We start from the raw sequence: 12,971 nt of genomic DNA, 5'->3' as shown, positions 1-12,971 counted from the left end.
ATAATAAAAGAAAAACAAAACAGACCTATGATGATCGGTACACTGAAAGAATAAGAATAAAAATTAGACAGAAGGTGCCATAGCAATCAGGATGCATTGTGCTTATAAACTGAAGTATTGAATGGTAACCTCTTTGTACAACTCCTTAAAGGTAATAAAAATAGGCTGGAAGCCTAGGCTCATGCCTGTAATCCTAGCTACTCAGAAAACTGAGATCTGAGGATCGAGGTTCAAAGCCAGCTGGGGCAGGAAAGTACATAAGAATCCTATCTCCAATTAACCACCAGAAAACCAGAATTGGCGCTGTGGCTCAAGTGGTAGAGTGCTAGCCTTGAGCTGAAGAGCTGAAGGACAGAACCCAGGCCCAGATTTCAAGCCCCATGACCAAAAAAATAAGATAATAAAAATATAATTTAAAATGAATTTTTTAACAAATGAAAAGAAAATCTGGCACCAGTGGCTCATGCTACTAAGGGGGCTAAGATCTGAGGATCATGGTTCAAAGCCAGCCCTGGCAGAAAAGTCTGTGGAACTCATCTCTAATTAACCACCAGAAAACCAGAAGTACTGCTGTGGCTCAAGTGTTAGAGTGCTAGCCTTGAACCAAAGAGCTCAGGGACAGTACCCAGGTCCAGAGTTCAAGCCCCACGACTGACAAATATATATATAATAGATAGTTAGATAAAAATTATTGCATAAACAGGAAGTGTCTGGCAACTGGGACACAGGGCGGACCATCTCCTTCCCAACTCCTGTGTCAGGAATAATCCCAAGCGAAAGTTATTCTTTCCTCTCAACCCAATAGACACTCAAGATATTTTTTATAGCAAAAATATTTTATTTTCTTTCACAGACCTAAAGACATAAAATGTTTAAGTGGCTCCTTTTAGGCCATGTAACAAACAATAAAACATTCATGATCATCAGTCAAATATTCTTTCTTTCATACTTCTAACTCACTAGAATTGTTGACGAAGCCGGGCGCTGGTGGCTCACGCCTGTAATCCTAGCTACTCAGGAGGCTGAGATCTGAGGATCACAGTTCAAAGTCAGCCCGGGCAGGAGAGACCGTGAGACTCCTATCTCCAATAAACCACCAGAAAACCGGAAGTGGCATTGTAGCTCAAGTGGTAGAGCACTTGCCTTGAGCTGAAGAGCTGAGGGACAGCGCCCAGGCCCAGAGTTCCGACAAGAAAAAAAAAAAAAAAAAAGAATTGTTGACGAATTAGAACCTCTCATTCCATCACTGATTTTACATGGTTGTTTGTGCTTCATATGTTTCTATGTTAATTGTGAAATTATTATTTTTAATCAGTTCTTATTAGGGTAAACATTGACCATTTAAACAACTCTTAAGTGTACAGTCCAGAGGCTCTAAGTGCATTAGTATAGCTATGTAACAAATCAATGTCTTAACTTGTTTTTTCTTCTGCTCTAACTGGAGCTCTGTACCCATTAAACAATAATTCTTCTCATTTCCTTTTCTTTCTGGCCTCTGGCAATCACTTCTGAATATTATTACAGAGCACAAAGAAATCTTGACTTTTGAGATCAGTTTACAACCAAAAGAATATAATTACCTTTAAAAAGGAGGGAAAGGGGGATAAGTTGAAACTGGCTGTACAATACTTAGAAATCTCCGTGATTGGGCTGTGTGTGTGTGTGTGTGTGTGTGTGTGTGTGTGTGTGTGTGTGTGTGTGTGTGTGTGTGTGTGTGTGTGTGTGTGTGTGTCTTTAAATGACTCTCCACCTCCCAGCCTGCCTCCTGAAAATTTGCCACTGGGTTGTGGTTTTTTTTTTCTCTCTCTCTCTCTCTCCTTTTTCTTTCTTCACACTCTGAGAGGAGTTTGCATGCCAGATTTCCTTCCCAGGTTTAGAAGCAGATTTGTTGCCATGGAATCTACATTCTGGCTGGTGTTGAGGAGTATAAAGGTGATTTAAAGGCCTGATGAAAAGATAGGCTGTTGATCTTCTTCTGGAAAAGCCTGATGGGTAGGATTCCTTTAAGGGCTCAGCCCCAAAGTGTTAAATCCCATCCCATCAGCTACTTAACAAACTGAAACGTTGGGCTCCCAGAGACCTCTGAAGGAAAGATCACCTCAAAAACTCACCACTCCATCCACTTCCCACAGATGGCTAATCCTGGAGGGGGTGCTGTTTGCAATGGGACTGTTCTCAATCACAAGAAACAGAGCAATGGCTCTCAACGTGGAAACTGCAGGAAGAATGGCATAGTAAAAGAAGCCCAGGTAAGAGGCAATCTCCTCCATCCTTATTCTGCATGCCTCAAATGTCTCAGTATTTCCTACTAATGCTCTTTGAGGCAGTCCCACCTCAAAGTTCCCCTCACAAAGTAGTTTTATGTGTTTTGACTCCTGGCTTCACTGGTATTTTAACTGGCTACTACAGAGTATGAATTAAAGGAGAAAATGTCTTCTGTGTGCAAGGGCGGACACACAGCCTTTAATTCTGTAAAACTCAGACTTATCTATTATATCTGCATTTCCTTCCAAGCATTTGGGGGTAGGCTTGTGACGGCTCAAGCTCTCCAGCTAGACTTCAGTCCATTATAGGACTTGCTATATTCATAGCGTGTTAGACAAAGAAGTCACAGTAAAGTTGCTGAAATTATGTGTTCGTATGGCAATCTCTCTGGCATATGCAAAATGTCTCTGGCTAAACGCGAGTTCTTTTTGGGGTTCAATAAATGGTTGTCATCAGTCTCAACCTGGCTCAAAAATAGCAACTTGACATCACGGACATTCCTTTCCAAAGGACGCTCCAGAAAGTAGAGTTGACTGTCACCACTGTGTGTGCAGAAACCAACTTGGCATGTTTAAAACAGACTGCGAAGTTTTTCCCACAATTCCTCCACTCTTTTCTCCTGATTTTACTCCTGCCCTAGCAGAATGTGGCTCTGAGGAGAAGGAACTCCAGACATTATTCAAGAAAGCAGCCTGGGTCTGTCAGCATTCTTGTATAAAGGCAGTTTAGCTACTTCCCACATAATGTATGAGGGCTGGTCTCTGAGCCGCAGGGATTGAGCAAACTTTGCTTCCCTTGATCAGCCAGACAGGTAGCTTTGCTGTTGGGAAATGAGAGGCCAAACCATGCAAGGGAGTTCTATGCAATCTACTTTCATCCAGTCATTCCAGCCGTTCAGAATCCACCCAGATAAAAGACCAGATTGTTCTAAGATCACAGGATAGGTGGGTCTGCCTGGGACCATCTTCCACTCAGTGAACTAAATTCATGGGTCCAATTGGAGGAGGCAGAAGGTATTCTGAATGCTGACTTATATGTAAAAAACAAAAAAGATGTGGTTCCCCAAAAGGTCATTAGCAAGTATCTCTAAAATACCTTGGGCCCATCCTCTCCCATCTGAGTACCTGAAACCTACAGCAGATGAAGAGAAATTTCAACTCCTTCTATTTGGCCAGACATCATTAATTCATCAAGAATTCACTCAAACCACTGCCCAAGATGCCCAAGATTCTCACCCCCTGAGAGACCTGTACAGCACTGGACACTCACCTATTTGCTTTCTGGATCATTATAACTTTTCTAGGTTCTCACCTATGCCTTCAAAACTTACCTCTTTCTGTGTTTTTTTTTTAACTTCGGGAGTATGAACACAGAACTAGCATCTGTTAGCCAGATGCCCCCTTGACTTGAGCCACATCTCCACCCCTGATTATTTTCAATATAGGTTTTTGTTCTCTTCTCTGAATGGACTAGGCCTGTATCGCCTATTTACACATCCTACCATAGCCAGGGTGAACACCACCATGCATTGCTTTTCTTTTGAGATGAGGTCTCAAGAACTTATTTTTTGCCTATACTGTCCTGGAAACCTGATCTTTCTAAACTCAGGCTGCTAAGTAGCTAGCATTAGAGAGATGTACCACCACACAGAGCGATTAGTTGGGATGGGATCTTATGAATGTTTGTTTTCTTTTTTAATAAGTTTTTTGTTGTGAAAATACCATACAGAGGGTTTACAATCACATGAGCAAGGTAATGAGTACATTTCTTATCAAGCATTGTTGCCTCCTCCCTTATTTTCCCCCTACCATCCCTTCCCTCTGATTTCTTAAGCTGGCCTTGAACTATCACTCTCCATTTATCCACCTCCCAAGTAACTAGGATTACAGGCATGAGCTACCAACTTTTGGCTACAATGTCTCCCTTCTGTATTTTATCTTACTTTTTATAACTACATTGAGATACACTTCAATCATTCTTATATAAGAACAAAAAGCATTGATGTTTCCCTAAGAGCTGCTAAAGATGTCAAGGCTGCTATGTTTTCTTAGTTTTTGTTTTGTTTTGTTTTTGAAGAGCCATCTAAACCTATTGACTAAGATACATTTTAGTGTGACTAAGTTGAAACTGACTTCTATGGAGAGCCTCAATTATGGCTTAAAAATATTTTTCAGAAAGAATAAACCCTGCTGAAAACACAGTAGAATATTGCAGACAAGGTCCTCTTCTCTTCTCAAACCATGATTGGAAGGCATCTTCTCTATTATAACCTTAGGCTTAACTTTTATCCTGTGGAACCCTCAACACACTAGGTCTTGACCCTAACTCTTCTCTGTCCACCAAAGCAACCCATGAAAGCTTACTATTATCTCAGACCAGTATGCATCCAAATATTTTCTAGTAACCCTAAAGCCCTCTAGCAGCATAGTATCTTAAACTTGTCCAGCTGCTCCGAGGGCCCTTGCAGTAGCTATTCAGAAATACAATCATCTATTTTTAAATTTGAGGGACCTTTTGGTTCTGTTCATAACGTGTTTCTCATCATAACAAACCAAATGAAAATCACTGTTACATAATTTTGGGGGGAACCTTACTTTCCTTATTCTACTGTAGCTTTGTTTGAACATTTTAGCATGTGTTCTAGCACCAACTTCAAGGCTGACAAAAAGCCACACCTTTTTATTCTCTGTACCTTCTATACTCTCTAGAGTGTTTGGGGGAGCTTGATCACATTTCCTGTGGTTTTATTTTCTGTAAATCTTATTGGCCCTGAGTATGCTCTGAAATAAGCTTTCATCACTGGTTAAATCCATTGCTTAATTCTAATTTGACATCCTTCCTTTGACTGCTGGTAGGGCACTGTTGTATGAGAGGATTCATTGTTCTCCTTCTCTAAACACGCCTACAGAGAAGACAGAAGGCATTTTAATATCCTCAATCCATTAAGCAAGACATTACTTACTATTTCTTATTGCCTTGCTTAGTTTCATATTATTAATTTGTAATTGTTAACAAAGTAATTGCCTTTTAACTCATACTGATTACATAATTCTGACCTGTTAATAAGCTTTTCCCCAACCTTGGGAAGTAGATATTATCTTTCATTGCTCTTGATAACACATGCCTTTAGAGGCAGATTTTTACCAGGATGGGAGGGATCTGCATTTTCCTTTACTAAACTGACTCTACAGCATGAAGAAGAATGTGTCCATTATTCTCTAATAATTCTTTTTTATATATATTTTTTAATTTTTAACTTTTTAATATGTATTTTTACTGTAAAAATACTGTACAGAGGAGTTACAGTTACATGAGTAGGGTAATGAGTACATTTCCTATCGCGCATTGTTACCTCCTCCTTTGTTTTTTCCCCTATCATTCCCTAATAATTCTAATAATTTTTCCTGAGCATAAAATTGCCATGAGGCAAAAGGAATTCTAATTTAGTATTTTTGGAGTTTTTGATTTGAATGTTGTACCATTCCCAGCCATATGGTAGCAGGTCCTATAAGCAAATTACTTCTCATATCATCCACCACTCATTCACAAATACATGTTAATAATCTGTTATCATTGGGATTTATAAAGATAAATACAGAGTTAAAATTTGAGCTGTTAGTAGCTGAGTGCTAGTGGCTTATGCCTGTAATCCTACTACTCAAAAGGCAAGATAAAGGATCAAGTTGAACAGTTGAAGATACTCTTATTTCCAATTAACCAGCAAAATGCTGAAAGTGAGTTGTAGTTCAAGTGGTACAGTGCCTTGAGCTAAAAAGCCAAGGGAGAGTGAGAGGTTTTGAGTTCAAGTCCAAGTATTTGCGCAAAAAATATTAGCTACTAGTAGAAAATGTATTTTTAAGCAAAAATATTGAGATAAAATGATAATGGAAGAACAAGAGTGGTCATAAAGCAGATAAAATTTGAAGATAAGTAAGTTGCAGAGTTCAGAGGGCTATGAAAAACCAACACGCATTAAGGTCCTGCAGTGGACCAGGCCCAAGCTAAGCATGTTCTGTCTGAAAGTCTCCTGTATCTTCATCACCACCCCACGAAGTGTCCATGATGGAAATGACGGAACCAAGTCATTAATGAGCCTGTGCAGAGCCACAGGTAGCATAGCCAGGATTTGAACCCTAATCTATTTCCTTCTAGAGACATAGGGGATGATAGATTGGGGTGACCGTAAACATTTTAAAACACTATGAATGACCAAGAAAATGGGAATTTTTTTTTCTGGGCCAGATAAGTAAAAAGGAAGGAAAAGGAACCTCAGAGATGAATGCAGATTCACTCGGTAACAGGTATGGTCACATTCATGAAGCACTCTACAAAGGAGAGGGAGAGCTATAAAATACACAGCACATAGACTTGAGAAACTTTTCATAGTTCAGTGAGAGAGACAAAGATAGGAGAACTGTGGCCTAAATGAAGGGGGAAAACTCAATCAGTTTATTATGGAAATCCTTTGTACTTCTAGAAAGTGAAGCCTCCTGTTCTCTCCTTTTTTCCATGTCCTCTGGAGGGCTGTCATGTCCTAATAGATCTACTCTCCTCTTGTGGCATACATTTCTTCTAGAGTAAGAACTGTGACTCATAGTCTTCTTGCCCATAATGACAGCTGCCAGATAAGCCTTATAAGTCCTGGCACCTGTGGGATCCTGTAGGTTTCACACTGGCTGAAAGAGTCTCAACAATTACTAGGAGAATTCAGAAACTAATGTTCTGGAGATGCTCTGAGTTTGCATCCTACGCTTGCCTTGACTATTATTCTCCTAATACCTTTCTCCTAATACCTTTGGTATTATTCTCCTAATACCTTTTGGATTCCTTAAAGCAATTCTCAATATGAAAAGACTTCTCTGGTTTCTTTCCCTGAGCCACTGTTTTTCATGGGTTCATTATTACCAATTATATCTGTGAGCCAGCTCTATAGCCAAGGAGACGGAAATATTCTCCTTCCGTTTATAAGAATGTAACAGTCTAAATGAGAAAAACAAATGAATGGTATTATTGTACTTTACAGTTAGTACTATAATAGATGTTGCAGTGATCTATCTCTGTGTAACCATCATTCCAAAACTCAGTGTTAAAAACCATGATTTAAAAATCATGATTTCTTATGAACCAGGCATTCAGGTCCAGCCAGGTATGAGTGAGGCCCCTCTAATTCACATGTTGCGTGTTATGATCATTTGTCTGAGTATATTTGGCAGCTTGCCACTACGATAATGAAGGAGACACCTGAAGTGGAGTAACTTCATAAAGAAAAGGGTTTTATTTAACTTGCAGCTCTGGAGGTTGTTCAGGGATATGTTATCAGCATCAGCTCAGCTCTGATGAGTTACCTAATAGCAGATAACAGAACAAGGGTGAGAGATCACGTGGAGGGGGAGAGATTGTATTGCCAAACAGAAAACCAGATGGGAGGGGGGGTCCCACTGTGCTCTCGGAGAGAACACCCCCATTGAATTAAGGTCCTCCCACTAGGCCTCACATTGTGTAGAAGTGCAACACCACTTCCTAAATCCATCAAGCTTACGCGATATGAATCTTTAGGAGACAATATCAGAACAATACCAGAGCCCTCTGCCCTGGCATCCACACTTCATGTCCTTAGCCTGCACAAATATAGACTTTCTTATTCCTGATGCTCTCAGGATCTTAACTTGTCCTACCGTGATTCAAATGTCCAGTTCTGAAGTTTCATCAGTCTTAAGGCAAATTGTTAGCAGCTACAATCCTTGGTAAAAATGAAAAAAACAGATTACATAATTCCAAATCACAGCAGCACTAAAAGAATAGGATAAATATTCTTATTCTGAAAGGAAGAAGGGGCAAATAGAAAGGGTCAATCATCCTAGAGCAAAACCAAAACCCAGCACAGAGGACATTAAATCTTTTTTTAAATTTTTATTTTATTGTAAAGATGCTGTACAAAGGGGTTACAGTTGCATGAATAAGGTAATGAGTACATTTATTGTCAAACATTGTTACCCCCTCCTGTTTTTCTCCTACTATCCTTTCCTTCCCCCACCTGCCCTTCTCCTCCCTACCTCCAAGTTGTAAAGTTCATTTCCAACATAGTGTCTTGTGAGTATCATTGTTGCAATTGATCATTCTGTGTCCTTATTTCAGCATTTTGTTTTTCCCCTTTCCTTCCCCAAATTAGATAAATGTATAGACAAGATGCAGGGCACCAGAATCAAATATCGTGAAACAGGGGATATAACGTAAGGGGAAGAACATACAAAAGAAACAAAAAATAAATCACCTAGTACATTAAAAACAACAACAACAAAGAAAAACCTCTTGTGTCCATATCTTGGGGTTCATTTCTTTCCGTTTCATCTTACATAGTCATATGTGCATAGCTTCTGAGCTTTTCAGTTCATCTGATCTAGAGGTAACCTGGATGATTTCTGAGATGCTCTCCAAGCATTTTCTCAGTATCTTGACAATGAGCAAAACAATCTTTTTATCCATGCTAATGTCTTCAGGAAGTAAATGCTCCACTGAGTGCTTACACACTTTTTCTTTACTCCTTCCTTTGCCAGGATGTTATTCAAAGTAGTCCTCTCTACTTGACTTTGTTCCCAAGTCGTAATATCACCCTGATTTAATAAAATGACTGGCATTGGTGGCTCATACCTGTAATCCTAGCTACTCAGGAAACTGAAATCTGAAGATTCTGGTTGGAAGCCAGCCCCTGAAGAGAATTCTGCAAAACTCCATCTCCAATTAATCAGCAAAATGCTAGAATAAATGCATAACTCAAATAGTAGGACACCAGCAGTGAACAAGAAAACCAACCAAGAGTAGAAGGCCTTGAGTCCAATCCTCAGTACCAGCACACTCACACATAAAAAATAGCTTAAAATGTGACTATAGAAAAAAAGTTAAACATTTCTTTCTGCATGGCAAAAACAAAACAAAAATAGTCAAAAGCAAATCAGGAACAAAGGAGGGGGGAACAATGTTCAACAGGAAATGTATTCATTACCTTGCTCATGTAACTGTAACCCTTCTGTACAGTGTCATTACAATAAAATAAGAATAAATAAATAAGCAAGCAAATCAGGAAAATGTTACAATTCACATCATAAAATTCAAATTTCCTAATATATAAGGAAATAAATTAATTAACAAATTTATATATTTTAAAAAACCAATACAGAAGTAGAGCTCTAATTCAAGTGGTAGAACATTATCTTGGAGCAGAAAAGTTCAGGGAAAAGGAGAAAGCTCTGAGTTTAAGACCCAGGACTGGCACACACACACACACACACACACACACACACACACACACACACACACACACACACACACACACAGAACAAAAAAAATACAAAGTCTAAAGACCAAAAAAGAAAAATTAATACAGACAATTAGGGAAGTAAAGAGGAATATAAGTAACTTCTCTAGAATCATATAGCTAGAAGGAAACTGGGACAAAACTTGACAGTATCCACTTTAGCCCAACTTCCTTTTACTTCCAACTTTTAGAGTCTGCAGGACTCCAGAATATTATCTGTTTTTCTTACCTTCACCATCTCAAAACATTCCTAGGAGATAATACTGTTTGACTTGTTTTTATCAGTGAAGGAAAAGCTTCAGTAACTTAACCAAGGCCATTAAATTAGGTGTATCAAAATGAGATCATGAAAATTAGGTTTGCCAGATCCTCGAACTGAGTCTCTGGGTTCATAGTTCACACTGCCTCTCAGACACAAAATACCATTTCTGTGATATCCTCATCAGGAAAGGACAGCCAGTATAAGTTAGAGGTATTATGGATGGTTTTGTTTGCTTGTTTTTGATGAAAGCTTGAGTTTATCTTCACAAAGGAGCCAGACAGCAAACATCAGAGCTTCCAATATGCAACACTGTCAACTCGTGGACCCAATGTGTCAATGTACTGAGCATTTCCCATGCTTCTCTTTATACAACCTCGAATTGAGATGAATAGACTTCCCTGGAAGCCTGAGTTATGTGAACTTGACACATTGTCAATATAGAGAACTAGTGAGAGCTTCCTGGCACTTCCCAAAGCTTTCTGCAGAGCCCCTGACCTCTCTGTATACACAATTCATTACCATAGGATTTCTAGATAGTACTGATACCTTACACAAGTGGTATGATAAATAAAAGGAACCGATTCACCGGGCATTGGTTGCTCATGCCTGTAATCCTACCTACTCAGGAGGCCGAGATCTGAGCATCGTGGTTCAAAGCCAACCTGGGCAGGAAAGTCTGTAAGACTCTTTATCTCCAATTAATTACCAGAAAACCAAAAGTGGCACTGCGTCTCAAGAGGTAGAGTGCTAGCCTTGAGCTGAAGACCTGAGGGACAGCGCCCAGGCCCAGAGTTCAGATTCTAGAATATTTTCCACTGACAGGTAGAATCTAATTCTATTCCCTTTAGTCTGGATTTGCCTTAATAATGGTTTGATTGGCCAATAGAATCAACGAAGGGACTTTTTGTTGTTGTTGTTGGTTGTGGGGCCTGAACTCAGGGCCTGGGTGCTGTCCCTGAGCTCTTCAGCTCAAAGCTAGTGCTCTACCACTTAAGCCACAGCGCCACTTCCGGTTTTCTGGTAGTTAATCGGAGATCAGAGTCTTATGGACTGTCTAGCTCTGGCTGGCTTTGAACGATGATGCCCAGATCTCAGTTTCCTGAGTAGCGAGGATTACAGGCTTGAACCATCAGCACCTGGCTTCTGAAACTTCGTTTTAAAAAGATGTGCAGCTTAAAAAACAATCTTTAAGGAAATGTACAAAGGGATTTCAATTCAACATGTCAATGTGTGCAACGCATCTTCATCGCTCGCCCTTTCGTCCGTTGCTCCCCATGTTTATCCCAAACCCAGTCACCCTCTCAAGTTCGTCAGTTCCACCTCCTTACAGCTTGAATCCACTACTCTTGTCAGATTTTATTTTACTCAATATAATGATTTTTATGAAATTACCAATTAAGTAGAGAGGAAAAAAAAACCTCAAGTCAGGAATATTTGGGGCTTAAAAACTTGTCTTCGGCTAATTTAAAACCATTTTAATAGCATTTATTAATTATACAAAAGGCTTGATTGTGATATTTTTGCTGATGTATGCAATGTGCTTTATGAATTCCACACCAAGGTTCTATCTTATTCCAGTCAGGAAAGCAGTCATCAAGGATACTGAAAATGACTTTATTATGCATTTATTATGCATTTGTACTTCCAAGAACTCTGTGCTTATTTCATTGTTCACTAACTGAATTATTTGTTCTTTTGGCATTTAATTTTTGAGTTCTTTATATATTCTGGATTTTAATTCATTCAATAGCTAGGGAAAAGAATTTTCCTGTTCATTGAAATGTTTCTTAATTATGGTGATTGCTTCTGTTGACCTGCAGAAGGCTATATCTGTGTGGGCTTATTTCTGAGTCTTCTATTTTGTACCACTGATCTTTGCATATGCTTTTGGTCTGTGCCAGTACCATGCTGTTACTATAACATTGTAGTATAATTTGAGATTTATATTATGACTTCTCTTTTTATTTTGTGGAATAACACAAAGAGGATTGATCTTAAGAAAATTCAGCACTGAATCCATCTAGTCTGGGGGTGGGGAGTCCTTCTTATTCAGAAGAATATTACTGCTTTAATTTTGCTGATTATCATAGATGTACTTGAGTAGACCTATATCTATATCTGATTTAACTTGGGCAAGTCAAATACATCTAGAAATTGATCTGTTTCCTATTCTAGACTTCCCAGTGTAATAGAACATAGGTTTTCAAGGAATCCCTATGATCTTCTGGATTTCATTGGCATTTGTTTTGGTGCTACTTTTTCATCTCTAGTTTTATCAATTTCAGTCACAGAACAATCACTCTTGGATTGTCTGAGGATAATTCAATCACTCTTGAATTGTCTTCTTTGATGAGAGTCTGCTTGGAGGGAACCCAAGGAGATACCCAACTATAGAGAAAGCAGATATCTTTGCTGTGCTCCTACTTAAGCGGCAGCAATCACTGTGTGAGTGTGTGTGTGTGTGTGTGTGTGTGTAAATTATCTTCTAAGTGAATCCTCCAGTCCTAAGGGCTGTGTGTTCCTATTGATACTACATTGAACAAAGGTGAAATGTCACAACTCTGTCAAAATGGTACATTTCATTTGTTCTCTTGAGCAATCACATGGCTGTTTTAAGTTTAATGATGTGAAACAGCAATAAAAAATGGTCAAATTGCTATTAAACTTTTTTAAAATGCCTAGGAAAATCAGGCGTCAGTGTCTTAGGCCTATAATCTTAGCTACTAAAGATGAATCTGAGGATCAAGATTCAAAGCCAGCAACAGCAAGAAAGCCCATAAGACTTATTTCCAAGTAACTACTCAACAAGGGCAGAAGTGGAGCTGTGGCTCAAATAGTAAAGCACAAGCCTTGAGCAAAAAAGTTCAGGGACAGCCCTCAGGACCAGAGTTCAAGCTCCTGTTCTAGCAACAACGATAACAACAACAAAATACCTTAAAAAGTCATTTTTCAATATTTTTCATAGCCATTTTTAGAACTTAACTTTTCCACTTTCAGGACAGTATTTATTCTGGCCATCCATTTGCTATCAATTTTTAACATACTTGCCTTTCCTTAGGCCATAAAATTTTGTTTTACCTCATTTGTTCAGCATATGGACTACCTGCTTGTCTTTGCCTGTGGACAATTCAC

The 12,971-nt window shown here is 39.0% G+C and overlaps 1 protein-coding gene across 1 annotated transcript in view; it reads left to right on the top strand.

Annotated features, from left to right (window-relative positions):
- Positions 1–2,132: 2,132 nt before the first annotated feature.
- The window catches only part of Sptlc3 (serine palmitoyltransferase long chain base subunit 3), a 108,107-nt gene continuing 97,268 nt past the window's right edge, over positions 2,133–12,971 (top strand). Inside the window, exon 1 of the mRNA XM_042694608.1 lies at positions 2,133–2,249. Within this exon, the coding sequence (XP_042550542.1) occupies positions 2,133–2,249 (117 nt within the window). The remainder of the gene's footprint in view (positions 2,250–12,971) is intronic.

This window comes from Dipodomys spectabilis, unplaced genomic scaffold, assembly GCF_019054845.1.
Source record: "Dipodomys spectabilis isolate Male_0828 unplaced genomic scaffold, ASM1905484v1 ptg000175l, whole genome shotgun sequence".
Taxonomy (NCBI): domain Eukaryota; kingdom Metazoa; phylum Chordata; class Mammalia; order Rodentia; family Heteromyidae; genus Dipodomys; species Dipodomys spectabilis.
Note: the sequence above shows the minus strand (reverse complement) of the source record. Positions and strands in the feature narration are given on the sequence as shown.